The sequence below is a fragment of the Aristolochia californica genome, unplaced genomic scaffold (assembly GCF_029961685.1).
Source record: "Aristolochia californica isolate CCGP_79_NKW_82.1479 unplaced genomic scaffold, dmAriCali1.0.hap1 SCAF_11, whole genome shotgun sequence".
NCBI classification, from domain to species: domain Eukaryota; kingdom Viridiplantae; phylum Streptophyta; class Magnoliopsida; order Piperales; family Aristolochiaceae; genus Aristolochia; species Aristolochia californica.
The window spans coordinates 12,242,877-12,261,614 of NW_027181782.1; the positions used below are offsets into that span (position 1 = coordinate 12,242,877).

At 39.5% G+C, this 18,738-nt stretch overlaps 1 protein-coding gene across 1 annotated transcript; it reads left to right on the forward strand.

The window, feature by feature from the left end:
* The first annotated feature begins 1,407 nt into the window (after positions 1-1,407).
* On the forward strand, positions 1,408-15,256 carry LOC137944623 (probable cellulose synthase A catalytic subunit 1 [UDP-forming]). Its single transcript, XM_068790323.1, has 14 exons — positions 1,408-1,819; positions 2,955-3,150; positions 3,252-3,436; positions 8,164-8,287; positions 8,400-8,586; positions 8,701-8,967; positions 9,050-9,395; positions 10,104-10,241; positions 10,331-10,456; positions 10,542-10,754; positions 10,837-11,101; positions 12,372-12,568; positions 12,649-12,999; positions 14,228-15,256. Exons 1-14 carry the CDS (start codon positions 1,739-1,741, stop codon positions 14,810-14,812), a joined length of 3,261 nt encoding a protein of 1,086 aa, XP_068646424.1. The 5' UTR covers positions 1,408-1,738; the 3' UTR covers positions 14,813-15,256.
* Positions 15,257-18,738: the final 3,482 nt, after the last annotated feature.

Sequence of the window (18,738 nt, forward strand, 5' to 3'; positions counted from 1 at the left end):
ATAATGTTTAAGTTAGCCTTGACCCCCAAAAAGTAAAAAATAGCTCTTTACCCCCTTAAAGCTTCCCTTTTTTATTTTTTATTTTTTATGAATCTAATTCGCCCGCCCTCCTTTTCTGTCATTGGACCACAACTCGGCACATCCCTATTAATTCAATAATTAAAGGCCCTGGGAGAAGGAAAGAAAAAGGTTTGGCTGGTCTGGTTGTTCCCTATCCCTCTGATCAGGACAGAGGGATGGGTACAAACACTAAAAGCCGAGAAGTTTTAGGTTAGGGATGAAATAAAAAAACGGGGCGTAGAAACAGGTTGCACTGCTTGATGCTGATCGAAAACAAATTTGGGGGGGTGTGAATGCCGATGCGATGGAATATGCATTATTGGGTCAACGTATAGCTAAATCCAGTTGATCCAAGTTGAGTTAGTCCTAGTCACCTAAATGGGTAGAATCCTGGAGCAGAGTCGAAGGTCTTTGATGATATGAAGAAGAGAAATGGCAGAAAGCTTTAATGAGATGCAGACGAGATACCGAGCCGCCTAACCAGAAAGGTTGCTGTTGGAAGGAAAAGGATTTACACAAGCTTGGCGTGAATCTATTGTTTGGTAACCATCAATTTCTCGTAATCCAAACCATGGGGCTGCACCAAATGTCATTAGGGCAAGACAGAAAGCAGTTGTTGTGGTTTTCTTTTTCCACTCACGTTAATTTTATAAAAGAAATTAATGATTCCATCCTCACATCTTGTCACGACAAAGAATACAAGATAATCGATTGGTGGGATGTGCAAATCACAATTTGCTAAACCCACTGGAACAACTCTTCCTTTAGTCAACCATAAATAAGAGTCTCTATCAACAACTGCCATTTTCCAGCGATAGACTTGCGTTCCCAGCAGATGAGCATCCTTGGAAGCTTTTTAGTTGTGCTGTACAGAGGTGGCAAATTTTTTATCACTCTTTATTAAGGAAAGCCTTTTTTTATAGAAAGATTTTTTAGAGTGATTGTTGTTTACTCATTTTATACGTAAATAATTTTTAGACAGAGAGAGTTCAATAGAACTTAACAATCGATTGATTTGCCGCATTGAACGGCTCCAAATTTGAGGCTGTGAACGACAGGAGACAGTGTTAATATGAAAGTATTCAAGGTCATTTTATTTCATATATATAATTTAGTTGGTGTTGTAAGAGTTTATAAGCTCTACTTTAAAACCCAGAGATGTTTATGTATTTAGGTACTGATTTCTGTCTTTAACCCACATAGTTTATTCATGTAATGTGCAAAATTGGTTTGTCACAGAGCAGCTAATTTAAGGAAAAGAAAAAGACGCCAAGCCATCTAATCATGGTTTAATAATCATCTGGTTTTCGATTTTTTCAATTGAAAATTTATGCGTGACAGAGATTGGTAGAGTTTGGAAAGCGATGAGACAGCAGACAGAGGATCCGGTTGAGACTGTAATTATATACATATATGTAAGAGAGGTAGAAACTGATAAAAAGTGTGAATGAGGCGCTGAGAAAATGATGGATTGGTGGGCGTAGTGTTCATGAAAGCACAAAGAGGTGGTCTGTTCACTTCTGAATTCAGTAAATTGTCCACGAAGATTTCCGCTTGCGGGATGGAACTGGTATGATGTTCAGCTTCATAACTTTCATTTGACAGGCAAAGTGCAAGAAGAGGGCAGCCTTTTCTGTTTTTCCTTCTTCTGTGTTGTTTTTGGTGACCCACTGAAAGAATGGAGGCAAATGCTGGAATGGTCGCTGGTTCTCACAAGCAGAACGAGCTCGTGAGGATTCGGCACGATGGAGAAAATGGGGTTTGTGATTTTGTTCTTTTTCTGTATTGTGATTGGGCTTTACTTTAAATTTCGTTGGCCATGGTTCTTGATGTTTGTTGCTTCATGAGCTTCCATTGTTTATAACGAATTTTGCAGCTTCTTAGTACTACAATCTGGACGACAACTGAATTTGCTGAGAACTGATTAGGACTGTGCTTTTGTTAGTGTGATCTTTGGATCTGGTCTAAGTTCCGTATCTGACTTGGGGATCATCTCTTTCACTTTTCTTCCTGCATAGTAGCTATATTATGTCAAATGTAGATAATTTCCGTTCTTGCTGCAGTCGTAAAGGCGCATGTTTGTGTGCAACTGCAGTTTGTGTGATATAACTGTATGCTTTTTTGCTCATTGACCTGGCTATAAATTCATTTTGATGGCTGATCAGAAGGTTTTAATCGTCTGAAATTTTGCTGGTGATCCCTGTGAATGTCTCAGGCTAATTTCTGATTGTGGCATTTCTGTATCATGTCTGGGTCTCAGTATCTGACATTAGCTTTTACTGGAGAGAAATGGTTACATTTGACCAAATCCTCTGTCTTTACTTCAAGCAATGTAGTTTGAATACTTGTTTATCTAATAGGATCTGAAGTTGGCTTTAAAGTGGAGAGATGGTTATATTTAGCCATATAAACTGTCTTTTAGTTTGAGCAATATAATTTGCTTGCTTCTTTATCTCATGAGTGAAAAATATAGATCCAATGGATTTTCTTCATAATTTTCCATATTTGTGTATGTTATTGTTAAAAGTAATTTGCGGTCCATCAATTTGATGAATATGTGGCATCCTTACTTCCTCATCTGCATTTAGATTTTTTAGCAGTCATTCATTGGACACTTCATCCAAAAAATTTAATTCTGTTCTATACATGTTCATTTTAAGCTGATACTATTGTGGCTGGTGCTTCACAAGATTCTTTGTCTGTATCTATATTATGTAATTTCTGTTGACATGTATATCTGGGGTATTTTCTTTTTGGTAATGTGCTAAATTGACATGTGATGGTATTATTGCTGAATTTGCAGGTTTCAGTTAGTGCAGCTATTAGCTTTTAAGACTTTTATAATTGACTTCAGGATTATGGTTAACATGTACCTTTTCTTGCATGCATTGCAGCCTAAACCCCTGAAACACTTAAGTGGCCAAAATTGTCAGATCTGTGGTGATACTGTAGGGCTGACAGCTGCTAGTGATGTCTTTGTTGCATGCAATGAATGTGCCTTCCCAGTTTGCCGTCCTTGCTATGAGTACGAGCGAAGAGAAGGAAACCAGGTTTGCCCTCAGTGCAAAACTAGGTACAAACGGCATAAAGGTTAGTCAATTGACTTTTAGCTTCTATTTTCTACCTTTAGTGATATTAGCCAGAGTCTGAATGGGGTTTGGAGACATCTAATCATTCTGGTGCACTTTCAGGGAGTCCTAGAGTGGAGGGAGATGATGATGAAGTTGATGTGGATGACCTTGAGAATGAGTTCAGCTACGATCATGCTAATGAAAAGCCCAGTCTTCAACGGCAAACACTAGGACAAGGAGAAGATACTGCTTTCTCAGCTTCCTCGAGACACGAACCTGTTCCGCTTCTTACAAATGAACATCTGGTATTATTGGAATCCTTTGGCAAATACCTAAACTCTTTTCTTTTCCTCCCTTATTTATGACCTCATATGTGATTGGCAGCACTTCTTAACTACATAAGTGTGACACATTATTTCTAGGCTATGTAAGGCTTTGCTCATCATCTTAACGAATGCTGCACATTCATTTCTACGTGAAGAGTTGGATATGTCATATGACCTAAAATTCACCACAATCAACTAGAAAGCTTCCTTCCTTGGAGAAATTAAGAAAATTAAGCACATCTCCTTGCAGTTTGCTCTCCTTAGTTAGTTGTTGAATCATGACATAAAAGAAGAGAAGGATTCCCCTCTCATGGGCTTGTGGGCCCAACTCTATTGGGCCCGATCGTCTGACTCAAGACTGCTATGCCATTATAGGCCCTCCATTTAAATGTAGGGCCTGCCTGGTGTGTTGCACATCAGATGGATGTTCATTGAAATTGCAGGTCGATGTCATATAAGAGGTGTTCAAGTTATATTGCAGTTTTTTTTTTATTATTATTTTTTATTTTGCCATGGTGTAGGATGAATTAGATAACTGAAGTAGACTCAAGGGGCACAATTGTTTGTATTTAAGTGCCCTGTACTTATGTACCTATTTCAGAGGCTCTGTGCAGTTACCTCCCATAGTACAGCCAGTACCTTAGGATTAGTTTCATGTGGCTGATTTTAAAAAAAAATTGGATAAAGGGTCAGAAGAAGAATAGATCTTCTAATTTAAACTCATTGTAGTGTCTAGTTCTCCAACAAGAAACTCTGGGGACTAGCCAGGTGCTTCTCAAATGGCAGAATAGGTGTTACCGTGGGAAATATCACGGATTGCACCGGAAGCACCCATAAATTTTGCATGAAGGACTTTTCCATTCTGGCGTGGTGGTTGGCAATGTCCTACAAATCCCAGTACAACCCTAGATGGCAGGTGACATGCTTTCAATATAAAAGTTACTTTTAGAAAGAAGAACCGGGGTTCCCCCTGGTAAACATCATGGATTGCTCAGGAAAGACCGATAGACAGGTCCCAAAAATTTAGTGCGAAGGACTTCTCTCATTCAGCATAGTGATAGGCAATTGCTTGCAAAGCTTTGTGCAACCTTGGATGGCAGGTGGCATGCTTACAAATTTTATGATGCGAAAATTACTTTTAGAAGAAGAATATGTCTTCTATTTTAAACTCTTTCCCCTCTCTGCAACTCTAAGGTCGAAACAGCCAATCACATCCTGCTCCAATGCTCTTTCTCGAGGACTATGTGGACTTCCATCCTCTCTAAGACTGGGTTGCAATTGTGTATGCCGCTGATTTGATTTCTTTCAACAAGATGGTCATTGGTTCTCCCCTTCCTGGGCTTGGAAAGCTTATGATATCCGCTTGCACTGGTTTCATTCCATGGGGGCTTTGGAATCAGCGTAACCGCAAGCTTTTTGATGCTAGAAGTGATTCCGCGGTAAAGGTCGCTGATCGTGTGTTGAGCCAGATCTCAGCATGGCTCCTTACTAAGAACCATTTCTCCTCCTTTGCTTGTTCATCTATCCGCGATAATTGGAGTAATATTGCAAAGACACGGTGTGGAACCAAGATCCCAGTCACGTAAGAATGTGCAACCTTGGATGGCAGGTGGCATGCTTTCAAATTTTATGATGCGAAAATTACTTTTAGAAGAAGAATATGTCTTCTATTTTAAACTCTTTCCCCTCTCTGCAACTCTAAGGTCGAAACAGCCAATCACATCCTGCTCCAATGCTCTTTCTCGAGGACTATGTGGACTTCCATCCTCTCTAAGACTGGGTTGCAATTCTGTATGCCGCTGATTTGATTTCTTTCAACAAGATGGCCATTGGTTCTCCCCTTCCTGGGCTTGGAAAGCTTATGATATCCGCTTGCACTGGTTTCATTCCATGGGGGCTTTGGAATCAGCGTAACCGCAAGCTTTTTGATGCTAGAAGTGATTCCGCAGTAAAGGTCGCTGATCGTGTGGTGAGCCAGATCTCAACATGGCTCCTTACTAAGAAGCATTTCTCCTCCTTTGCTTGTTCATCTATCCGCGATAATTGGAGTAATATTGCAAAGACACGGTGTGGAACCAAGACCCCAGTCATGTAGGAAAGGACACCCCCCCCCCCCCCCCCCCGCGGGCGCTGGTTTCCAGCCATTTGCATGATGCACCACTAATTAGTTCTCAGAGAGGAGCCACTGAATGCGCTGAAGGCATCCTTGGTGTGTAGCCACGTAGAGATGTGTCCCATAATCAAGTCAGTGATTTCTTTGGTTGAGAGGAATTTTGAATCAAATCGTCTACTATTCCTCTCCTACCAAATCAGCCAAGGGATGTACCCGAGGCAAGCAAAGGCCATCATACGAGCCAATTTGGACATGGGAATGTGTTGGAGGAATTGACAAACTTCTGATAAGTGCTGAGGCATACAAAATGTGATGCCGATGCGTCGAAGGATCAGGAACCAGATTCTCCAAGAGAAATGGCAATGTAGTAGTAGGTGCTGGATAGTTTCGTCCTTTTGGGAGCATAGGTGACAAAGCCTGCAGAGAGTGGCTTTTCCTCTTCTTCTAAGATTGTCTACCGTGAGGATCATACCGTGGAGGGTGCTCCACAAAAATAATCGAATCTTTGGAAGATCTATAATCTTCCAGGCTGTAGAGCTGATGTGAGGAGGCCGCGGTTCAAGTCTGCCGGTGATGAGCAGATAATCAGAGGAGACCAAAAAAATTCCATTGGGGCCAGGAGCCTAGATAAGCTTGTCCAAAGTGGTGGGCCGAATGTCAACATCTTGCATATCTGATAAAAGCTGAGAGGCTAATATAGCCTCCGAATCAGTAAGGTCATGCCGGAAATAGAAATTCCTGCACCCAGGACAGGTCCATAAATCAGCAACCATGACATTCTAAGAGGAGCAAATGGGGAGTAGAGGGGCAAAGGATCTGCCTAGATCCAAACCGTTGCACCAACAATCTGACCAAAAATGAATTACCATTGCCAGCATAGAAGTTGATTCTGGTACGAAAGGAAGTAATCAAGGGATAGAGGGAGCGACAAAGAAGTGAGAGACGGCATTGGTCTCCACTAGTGATCCACCATCTTCCATCTAAGCGAAGATTCATAGCCACCAGAGGTCTCCAAATTGTATTTGGATAGACATTGAAGTTCCAGAACCATTTCAAAAGGCAGGCCGAATTCGTGTCTCTAGTTACACGCAAACCAAGCCCTCCCAAAGCTTTGGGTTGACAGACATCCTCCTAATTGACTAGGTGGTACTTGAACATATCACTGATGCCATGCCAAAGGAACCTCCTACGGATTTGATCAATATGGTTGCAAATTTCCACGTGAGAGGAAGAAAATAGGAATTCCATCAGTAGTGGCCCGAAGGAGGGTGAGCCTCCCTGCAGAAGAAAGAAAGCGACCCCGCCAAGTAGCCAGCCGTTGTTCCAGTTTTTCTATTATTGGATTCCAGAGTTGCTTGATCGGTCTTCCAATGAAGAGGGGAAGTCCCGAGTGTGAGTGGGAAGAGTCCCAATTTGACATCCAAAAAACTCGATCATACTATGGAGGGTGCTCTCATGAATATTGAAGCTGAATAAAGAAGTTTTCTCTAGCTGATTTTCTGACTCGATGTCGGCTCAAAAAGCCCGAGAAAGGATTTAATACGCTGTGCTTCTTCAGCTGTGCCAATGCCAAACAAGATGGTATCATCCGCAAATTGCAACAGGGGGATGTCAAGGTCAGCCTGGGAGGAGATGGGTTGGAGCCATCCAGCCGATTTAGTGGTGCGAACTAATCGAGATAGATACTCCACCACTACTTTGAAGAGTAAGGGAGAAAGCGGGTCCCCCCTGCCGAATGCAAGTCCCTTCCTATTCAATGTGCAGTTAGAAGTTTTGATTTTTAGGACTCCATGAATTTAGCTCATGAAGAAAAAGGGAGACGACATGTTGGGAGAAAACAAAAAGAAGAAAGAGATTATGAACTTGTGTCCTAACCCTTCCCCCGAAGCTCAATTTATGGATTAATAATTCTAAAATATTACACTTATGCCCCTGAAACTTAAACTAATAACATCAGTGCATTCTTTATGAGACGGCTCTTTGTTTGCCATCATGCCATCACTTGTGGGCTTGTAGGCCTTTCTCCTTGGTCTATGGGCCTTGAGCCCATCTTCCACCTCTCTTGGATATGTGGGTTTTCCTTGGTCTTGTGAGCTTGAGCTCATCTTCTAACATACTTGGACTTGTGGGTCTTCCTCGGTCGTGTTGGCTTGGGCCCATCTTCCAACAAAAAACTCTTATTTACTGAAATTGGGATATCTTGAACTCAAGCTTGTTGAGTTCTGAAAGTGAAAGGTTTTCAAAACAAGGAGCCACCAATGTGGCTTGACTTAGAAGATGGTTAGTGTGATGAGTTCTATCAAGAAATTTAAATTATATGGCTCGGTTTTTTGACAAAAAAAGAGAAAAAAAGAGAAAAAAAGACTTGTGTTCTTGTTTTCTAACATGTTCATAGAGTTTTTTAGTTTTTTCTTTGTTTTTAATTTTGTTTCTGTGTCTGAGGTCCTTGGCACTCTTTTCCTGCCTCTTGTAAATTCTTGTTCTCTCCTTCTTAATGAAATTTTTATGATTTTCAAAAAAAAAAAAAAGAAAAAAAAAACTTATTAGAAGCTTTCTTTTTGGTATGTTCTCATTTACTCTTCTATCATCTTAGGTGTCTGGTGAAATGCCCAATGCAACACCTGACAATCGGTCTATCCATACTACGCAATCTGGTCCACTGGGCTCCACTGAAAAACGTGTTACTTCACTTCCTTATGTTGATCCAAGCCAGCCAGGTATTATTTTGTTTGTGCCATAATTTGGTTATTTTTAACTTTTGTCTGTTTCCTCTTTCCATTCGCAAGCTGGCAGTTTGTCTAAGTAGTGGATGATTATTCCATGATACAGTTCCAGTGAGGATTGTTGATCCGTCCAAGGACTTGAACTCATATGGGCTTGGTAATGTTGACTGGAAGGAAAGAGTCGAAGGTTGGAAACTTAAACAGGAGAAAAATTTGATGCACATGACAAGCAGATACACTGAAGAGAAAGGAGATTTGGAAGGAACTGGTTCAAATGGTGAAGATATTCCGATGTAAGCAGACACCTAATTGTGTACCTTTGTAATGAATTTTTTCGTGTCGTCTATACGTTCTTTTGTTTTCTTGAATATTTCTCAATGAATCTTGTTGAACTATCACCATTGCAGGGCTGATGATGCTCGTCAACCTTTGAATCGAGTAGTGCCTATTCCGTCCTCTCACCTTACCCCTTACCGTGTTGTCATCATACTTCGACTTATCATCTTAGGGTTCTTCCTCCAATATCGAGTGACACACCCAGTAAATGATGCTTACCCCTTGTGGCTAGTATCTGTTATTTGTGAGATCTGGTTTGCTCTATCTTGGATTCTTGATCAGTTCCCAAAATGGTATCCTATCAACCGTGAGACATTCCTGGATAGGCTTGCTCTGAGGTTAGTTATATTGCTAATCTCATCTGTTTAGATCTAGGTACATCAGATTCACTACCTGTTTAATGAAATTTTGTAATTGTAGATATGACAGAGAGGGGGAGCCTTCACTGTTAGCACCTGTGGATATCTTTGTTAGTACTGTGGATCCCCTAAAAGAACCCCCTCTTGTGACAGCCAACACTGTGTTGTCCATACTTGCAGTGGATTATCCGGTGGACAAAGTTTCTTGTTATGTTTCAGATGATGGTTCAGCCATGCTGACCTTTGAGGCACTGTCAGAGACTTCAGAGTTTGCTAGGAAGTGGGTTCCTTTCTGCAAGAAGTATAACATTGAGCCTAGGGCTCCTGAGTTTTATTTCGCTCAAAAAATAGATTACTTGAAGGACAAAGTACAACCTACATTTGTGAAGGAGCGGAGGGCAATGAAGGTCAGTTTAAATGTGGTTATAAATGGAGGTAATAATTCTCAGGCAACTTTTGAGTTGGTCCTGCTGAAGAAAAATGCCTTGAATTATAATTTTAATGAAGAATAATTTATAAAAATAATTCTTCTTTTGAAAAAAAGGCCCACTTGCTATTGTCATTTTTTTTAAAAGGCCCATTTCTTCCCCTCTTCTTGCTGATAGGAGAGAGGAGCAAAGTGGTGTGCCTCCCCTCCTTTAGCTCTTCCCCATTTTATCTGCATAAAAGAGATGAGGCCAGCAAGAGAAGGGGGTTGAAATGAAAGGAGGGCCCACCTCTTCCCTCTCTCTCCCCGTGGTAGGAAGGGAAAAAGGAATATTAGACTCCCTTCTTTTAAGAAAAAAATTTATAATTAAAGCTAAGGTCAATTTATGTCCTTTTTTATAGGCTTAAAGGAGATGAGGTGAGTGTAATTAAATTTCAAGATCAGGGGGTTGAGAGTAATAACTATTGTTAAAAGTGACTGACTGTAATATTGCATTTGTTCGTTTTTCGTTTTTTTTTTTTTGGGGGGGGGGATGTAGCTAATGTTATTGAGTTTTCTTCTCGAAAGCCCTACAGAGAAAAAAAATAGATCATTCTCAGAGTTAAATAATGACTTTTAAGAGATGCAACAGTGAATTTTGATGAGCTTATGTGGTCACTAATTTCAAATTTACCAACTTGTATAATAGAGGGAGTACGAAGAATTCAAAGTACGAATCAATGCACTTGTTGCCAAAGCACAGAAAACCCCTGAGGAGGGCTGGACAATGCAGGATGGGACCTCATGGCCTGGAAATAATCCAAGGGACCACCCGGGAATGATCCAGGTCTATTCACTCTCTCCTGATCCTCAATTTTTTTCTTAAACTGGTTAATCTGTCTTTACTCTTACATGACTCATGTTCTGAAACTGCAGGTCTTTTTAGGCCACAGTGGTGGACTAGATACTGATGGCAATGAATTACCTCGTCTGGTTTATGTTTCACGTGAAAAGCGCCCTGGCTTCCAGCACCATAAGAAAGCAGGAGCTATGAATGCACTGGTTAGTGATCTTTTACTCTAGCACTGTTTTCCTGTTTAAGATGAGTACTAACATGTATGTTTATTACAATGATGGTGTTATGCAGATTAGGGTATCTGCAGTTCTCACCAATGGTGCGTATCTTCTTAATGTCGATTGTGATCACTACTTCAATAACAGCAAAGCTCTTCGGGAAGCGATGTGCTTCATGATGGACCCAAGTCTTGGAAAGAAGACATGTTATATCCAGTTCCCTCAGAGATTTGATGGGATTGATCTGCATGATCGATATGCTAATCGGAATGTTGTCTTCTTTGATGTATGATGTTTACTTGAATCACTTCATATTGTTATCCTCATTTAATGGCTAGCTCTTCCTCATAAAATGACTTCTTCTGCAGATCAACTTGAAAGGGCTTGATGGCATCCAAGGTCCGGTATACGTGGGGACAGGTTGTTGTTTCAACAGGCAAGCATTATATGGGTATGATCCAGTACTAACGGAAGCTGACCTGGAACCAAACATTATAATGAAGAGCTGTTGTGGTTCTCGGAAAAAGGGGAGGAGTGGGAACAAAGATTACATTGATAAGAAGGGGGCAATTAAAAGAACTGAATCTACCATTCCTATCTTCAATACAGAAGACACCGAAGAGAGGGTTGAAGGTATGTAAGACAATCCTCTTGCCATTTCATTTTGGACAAGAAGAACGAAGGTTATTCTTGACCATCTTTTGAAGTAGGGCTGCTCCGTCAAACTGATCATATTTAAAATTTAATTATTCATTTGTGACAGTTTTTTTTTCTTTTGAAAAAAGGCTAAAAGATTTTATTAACAAGAAAAAGGAACAACCAGGGCAAGAAGTGGACTAGCTAGAAATTGAAATCACCCAACAAAGCAAGAAGTATACAACAAAATTAACCCAACCTAAGAGAAACCACTAACTCCTGCCAGAAGTTTCCCAACTTAGCATCATGATCAGCAGCACAGTTTGCCTCATGGGGGAGGTGACACCACTCAATCAGTATTTTCTTGGCAATGTCCTCAATCTGGATAAATTGTTGGTCATATCCCTAGCCATATTTGCTCTTCCCCTTTGGCCCAAAGTATGGCAGTTGTTGAATCTCCACCACAATCATCGGATCCGAGACATGTCTTAGGTAGATCTTCAAACCATTGAAGAGGCCATGGACTTCTATAGTGGTATAATCAGCAATAAAAGGGGACCAGAAAATGAAAGAAGGATTTGGCTGGTATGGTCTTAGATTACACCTCCGGGTTCCCAAGAAAGCTGCTATCAAAATAAGGTTTGAGGACACCAATTGGAGGAGTTGTCCTGGTCATTAGGGAAATGGGCTTATGGGGAGTGCTAGATGCAAGAGCTCTCCAATTTTCCTTTTCATATTTGGTCAGTGACCAATCTACTGAATTGCTTTAGTTACTACTACAATGTTGAGATTCTTTAATAATCAGAATTCATGGCTTCATGTTGTTAATTTGTAATGGTTATAACGGACAAAGGTGGGAGATGCCATTGTCTGTGACATGGCATGGAGCTTTATGACAATAAATAAAAGATATGCTCTTCTGTTCTGTTGAACTGGATCGATATTGAACATTATACCAATTTTAACTCATGCTACCTATGAAATTGTTTTCTTCGGCTCTAGTGTTCCTGGAAGGTTTCAGATCTACATCAATTTCCATGTGCCAGATTTCTGCTCTTTCCTCATTACTAAAAAAACACCACACCCAGAATATCTGCTTCAAGGGCTTGATCTGTTCTTGTGCTAGAGGACATTCGGCTTTCTTTTATTGTGGTTATTTCATGCACTTGACGTGGTCAGATGCTTTTTGGATTATGCAAGCTCTTTTTGAGCAAAGATGGTATTAGTAAAAGCAGTAGAAGGTTCTTACTGGCTCTAATATTTGTAGAGTACGATGATGAAAGATCATTACTTTTGTCCCAAAAGAGATTAGAGAAGCGCTTTGGGCAGTCACCTGTTTTCATTGCATCCACCTTTACGGAGCAGGGTGGAATACCACCTTCTACAAATCCAGCCACACTTCTGAAGGAGGCCATCCATGTCATTAGTTGTGGTTACGAGGACAAATCAGAATGGGGCAAAGAGGTGAGACAAATCTCTTGTCACCCAAGAACAAGCTTGTGACTCTTTAATCACATTTCACTAAGCATTTTTCCTGTACCTAGATTGGGTGGATCTATGGGTCTGTGACTGAAGATATTCTCACTGGTTTCAAAATGCATGCTCGAGGATGGATTTCAATCTATTGCATGCCTCCTCGTCCAGCTTTCAAAGGTTCTGCCCCCATAAATCTCTCTGATCGTCTGAATCAAGTGCTTCGGTGGGCCCTTGGATCAGTTGAGATTTTGTTGAGCAGGCATTGCCCAATATGGTATGGTTACAGCGGAAGGTTGAAGTTACTGGAGAGGCTCGCCTACATCAACACCATTGTTTATCCTCTGACCTCCATCCCACTTCTTGCATACTGTGTACTACCAGCTGTTTGCCTTCTCACAGGAAAATTTATCATTCCCGAGGTCAGCATCCTTCTAATTTTCTCTCTTATTTTAAATTTGTTATGTTGCATAGTTTTGTTTATACATTTGCTTAGTTGTACATGCACAAAAAGTCAGGTGCACTCATCCATATGCATAATAACTATCGCTGAAATCATCCAAGCCATCAGGGCATTTGGTTTATTCTCCATATAAAAACTTGTAGGCCAATGCTACATGAGTAACCTATATTTTCTGTGTCATCACTATGCATTGTGTATCAAGCAATAGGTATCAATGTTGGTAAGAATAATAATACCGTGTATGAGCTGTCTCAGACCAGCCATTCCATATTGAGTGTCAGGTGTCTGATATCATCCAATACCAGTGCTTAAAACCATGCAACTAAATTTTTAAAAAATAAATAGATGGAAACCAGTGCTAATTACCTCCTGTGAGTCTTTAACAGCCTTAGAGGGCTCTCTTTTTCTCTCTCCTCTCTCTCACTCTTATTATAAAATTGTAACTATTAACATTCCCCATTGCCATTAAGAGCGTATTTGACACATGGGATCTCTTTCTGGCATATTTTTGTTAGGAGAGGTATATATGGCAAAAAGGATCAGCCTTATAGTGCAGTTCAACTAAAAAACCACTCCTAAATGAGTGATATCAACTGCATGCTGTAGTTAGTGTGGTAGGCAGCGTTGGTGTTGCCCCACAAAGCTTGCATGTGTCCAAGAGTACATCTATGTTGTGGAAATTGGTGAAATTGAAAAAACATGAGTCCTACCCTTGGTGCTTTATATTCTTATCACCATTTCATGGTAATGAATGTTAGTCATCAGTTACTTTAACGGTCAGATGCTGCATGTAAGTCTTGACTGCTTAGCAATTGCCGTTGGAGTTTCCAGGTCAAATCAGTTCTTTTATACTTATGTAAATTCACTTGTAAATGAGCTAAAACTTCTGGCTGGACCTCTGGATTACTTCAAAAAAAAAAAAATTCTATTGGAGAAAAAATGTTCTGTTATGTTACCATACAAGCCATAACTTTCTGTATGCCTTTGATTTTCTCTCTCTTTGGCATTTAATAAATGGTTGGATTTGTTTGTTTGCGTGTTAATTTTTTTTTTTTGTGTCATATGTATGTACATTGGTTGGATGTATATCCTCATCAGTCACATATTTTTGCCTTTATGAATGTTTTCCAATGCTTTTCTTATTCTTGCATTATTTTCTGAAATATTGTGCACTGGTGTACATGCAGATAAGCAACTTTGCAAGCATGTGGTTTATTCTGCTTTTTATTTCCATTTTTGCAACTGGAATCCTGGAACTTCGGTGGAGTGGAGTTGGCATTGAGGATTGGTGGAGGAATGAACAATTTTGGGTCATTGGTGGCACCTCAGCTCATCTTTTTGCTGTGTTCCAAGGTCTCCTGAAAGTACTTGGAGGGATTGACACCAACTTCACGGTCACATCCAAGGCCTCTGATGATGATGGGGAATTTTTTGAGCTATATGTGTTCAAGTGGACGAGCCTTTTGATACCTCCCACCACTGTTCTTGTTGTGAACATGGTGGGCATTGTGGCCGGTGTGTCATATGCAATTAACAGTGGTTACCAGTCCTGGGGTCCTCTATTTGGAAGGATTTTCTTTGCCTTTTGGGTCATTGTCCATCTCTATCCTTTCCTCAAAGGTTTACTGGGCCGCCAAAACCGGACCCCAACAATTGTAATTGTCTGGTCAATCCTCCTTGCTTCCATCTTCTCCCTCCTGTGGGTCCGTATTGATCCTTTCACCTCTTCTACCCAAAAAACTGCGGCAGGCCAATGTGGTATTGACTGCTAGTTCCTGTGACAAATTGCTTCTCTTTCACAAATTCAGTTTAGTTTCTACCTTTCTTTATGTATATAGAAAAAAGAATAAAAAGAAGAAAAAGAGTGGCCCTGTTAGTGCAACTCAGATATCAGCATACGATTAAATTTGGGATGAGCTTGGAAGGGTGGTGACTCTGTTTGTGCTTTCTGTTCCACTCTTCTCTGGAGGCTGATGGAACTTAATTCTTTTTCAGGTGTTGTGTGCAAAGCATGCACTCGTTGTATGTTTCAGACTGGAAAGCATTCTTTTGAGTCTTTTATATACACATGCATGTGTCTAAACCATATAAATGGAGTTACATCCTCTTGCTGTTTTAGTCAACTTCCAAGGTGTAAAGTTCTATGTGATATTCTTTTGTATTCTGGTGTTGAAGTATGACTACTATTGGAGGAGTTGATGACACAGATACTTCCAAATTTTATTCAGCCAATTTTGTTTCCAAAAATCAGGCCAGTTTTCTGTTAGGCCAACGTTAGATATCAAGGGCCCTCAAATTTCGATGATGACAAAGCATGACTTGAAATTGCTACCAACGGATAAATGATTGTAATCAGACATGATCAATTGATTTTTGGTCTTAAGAAATGAGGAAATTTACTAATTCTCAAAGAGTGAAGTTAACACTTCAATGGTCCAAGTTGAATAAAAGGTTGTTTATGAAGAGGAAAAAGGAGCCTGAAAAATTATTTAGTTATTTGTTTTTTTATTATGTATTTACTAGGTTTATTTCAAATTTGGAGAATGCTTATACTGGTTGGCTAAGTTCTAAAGGGCCTTGGTATAAATATATCTCAAAATTTGGATTGGAATAGCAATGAATCCAAGAGAAATTTACCCATATATTGTAAGTAGGGGTGGCTTCAAACCGAGCCAGCTCACGAGCGGCTCAAGTTCGGCTCGGCGTCGGCTCGATTCGATTCGTTATCTTTCGAGCTCGAGTTCCGAAATTGGCTCGTTTAAATTAAAGAGTCGAGCTTGACCGAAGCCAAGTTCGGTTCGTCGGCTCGCGAGCCGGCTCGAAGTGAGTCGGGATCGGGAGCGGGAGTGGGAGCGAGAGCGAGGGGGGTGGGGGGAATTTTTCCTCCCCTCGTCACCGTCGAGCCCCTCCCGTCGGCTGTTGTCGCCGCCTCTACTGCCGTCGACAGCTGCTCGTGGGCCGCCTTTGTGGCTCTCTGTTCGATTTCTTCCTCTCCTCGTCATAGCCTCTATTTTCGTTGCCGCCTCTACTGCCGTCGACAGCTGCCCGCCGGCCGCCTCTGTGGCCGTTCGTTTGATTTCTTCCTCCGATTTCTTTCTCTCCTCGACGTAGCCTTTGTTTCCGTCGCCGCCATTTCCGTCACCGCCACTTTCGTCGCCGCCGCCTCCTTCACAGCCGTCATCCCCGACGACAGGTCCTCCCCGGCGCCGTAACCCCCTTCCCTCCTCGTCTCGACGAAAAACCAGAATCAGGGGAGAAATTAGGGGAGAAATAATCTCCCCCCTCCCCCACACAAAAATGATTTCGCACATGCGAGATCATAAAAGAAAAAAAAATTCCTTAAACTCTCCTTCCTCATAGCTTTTGAAAAAATTAAAAATACATTTTATAGAAATAAGTTTCTATGAACTATTAGTGTCTTATGCTTTTTTAAAATATTTTTCTAATTGAAAATTTTTGAATATGTATTTGATAGTTGATGATATAATACTTTTAGCATGAGGCAACTTTCATAGCAATTTTGTGTTTGACATTTTATTTGATTAAAAATTTATCGATAAGTATAATAATATATTAGATTAATTATTAATATTTATTTATTTCCTTAGAAAAGGCAATAAGAGGTCCATTTAACTTCCTAAGAAAAATTTAAAATATTTCTTGTAATTTTCTAGTAAGTCTTTAATAGTAATAGGATTTTATTTAAAGGATTTATAGTTTTATTTGGGTGATTGTAAATTAATAGTAATATTTCATTTAATTTTGTTGTGTTTGATTATTGTATGGAGTTTATTCATAATGTTATGCAATGTATGGAGTGTTTAAACAATTTCATGGAGTGTTTATGGAATATATAGACAATTTTATGGAGTGTTTATGGAGTGTTTATGCAGGTATTATGTATATAGATTATGCCCAATTTTAAGTAGAGGTCATACCGAATTTTATATAAGTATTTTATACATAGATTATGCTCAATTTTAAGTAGAGGTCATGCCCAATCTTATACATGTATTATATATATAGGTTACACCCAATTTTATGTAGAGGCCATGCCTAATTTTATGTAAAATATATGCATAATTTTATATATAATTTATTATATATATATATTTTTTGAAAAATTTTAAATGTATGTTGAAGCTCGAACTCGGCTCGAACTCGGTTAAAATTTTTGGGCTCGAGCTCGATAACAATTTTAGGCTCGAGACGAGGTTCGGCTTGAAGCTCTGCTCAAAATATTTAAATCAAACTCGGCTCGAGCATAGGTAGGTTCGGGCTCGGCTCGGCTCGATGCCACCCCTAATTGTGAGGGCATTTCAATTGGAATCAAGCTATCTCCGAGGGAATTTGCAATTTTACCCTCCTTTGATATTGTAAGGCACATATGATTTAAGGGCATTTCGATGGGAATCAAGATATAGTTGAGGAGACTAAAAACTTTACCTCATTAAATATTGTAAGGGCTCATAGGATTTAATGGTACTTTGTTGGGAATCAAATTATAATTGAGAACTACTTAAGTATTTCTTAGGTTATTTTTTCCATAGTTTTTTATTGGAATTTTAAAAACTTTTAAATGTAAGAAATGATGAGTGACAGATAATAGGAGAAGAGAGAGGCCAAAGAGACCAATTCATGTACATTTAGAAAAAGGACTAATTATAGTTCCCTCTTCACTTTATTTATAACATAAAAAAGATGATAAAAAAAGACACTAATGTCTCTGTTCACTTTGCACCATTAGAACAAATTTCTATTATTCCTAGAAACCTAAATTTATAGAAATTACATCTTCTAACACTCCCCCTCAAGTTAGAATTTATAAATTTAACTTATCAAAATAAAAAATAGAAAAATATTTTCACTTAAATTTTCAAACACCTAAAATATTCAGCTCCTTAAGTCTTCACTTGAGCTTGTTTTGCAACGATTGCTTCACTTTTGAGTCTGAAACACAGATTCTTCATCCTCCATTTTACAACTTTGATCAATCACTACACTACCATTGTTAGAAATTCCTGGACCGGCTTCTTCAAAAGCTTCAATCACTGCAATAGTATTTTATACTTTTCTCCGAGGCTGGGGAGCTGTGACTCAAAGAGACCTAGTTTGGTCATTGCCTCAGTCACACTATAAAAGTCTATAATCCAATAAAATTGTCATCTACCAAGTATTGTCACAAGAATTCAACCATTTACTTATTTTCCAACTTGCCATAACACTTTGAAATGGCAAAAACAGAAACCAAGGAAGAAAGTCATATTCATCAACTCTAATTAGACGTACTCTTTCTACAACATCAAAGTGCTACTACGATATTACTTCCATTTCCAAGTGATGAAATAACTAAGCATTAACAAGAAACAACTCAGTGGAAAATTTGAAGAATTACCATGAATAGATTTGACTCAACTCACATAAATATGTGAGGACTACTAAGAGAGACTGATTGGGCTGAATGGTACACGTTAATCAAAAGAATAACTAATGTAAAAATCCAGATTTTGGTGAAGGAAGAAGAGAAAATTGATAGAAAAAGGAGAAAAGAGAAGAAGAAATTTTTGAAAAGCCAAAAAGGCTTTGTTGGGAACTGTGCACAAATTCCTAAACTTAAATAGGTGTTTTGAGTCATAAATTACATAATTGGCCCTATACACTTAATAAACTTTAAAATCCTTATATCTCTCTAACTACA

Excerpts from the sequence above, each read along its gene's own strand:
- LOC137944623 (XM_068790323.1), top strand. The coding sequence starts at position 1,739 with ATGGAGGCAAATGCTGGAATGGTCGCTGGTTCTCACAAGCAGAACGAG. Across the intron at positions 11,102-12,371 it reads CACCGAAGAGAGGGTTGAAG|AGTACGATGATGAAAGATCA; the intron begins GTATGTAAGACA and ends TAATATTTGTAG. Across the intron at positions 12,569-12,648 it reads AATCAGAATGGGGCAAAGAG|ATTGGGTGGATCTATGGGTC; the intron begins GTGAGACAAATC and ends TCCTGTACCTAG.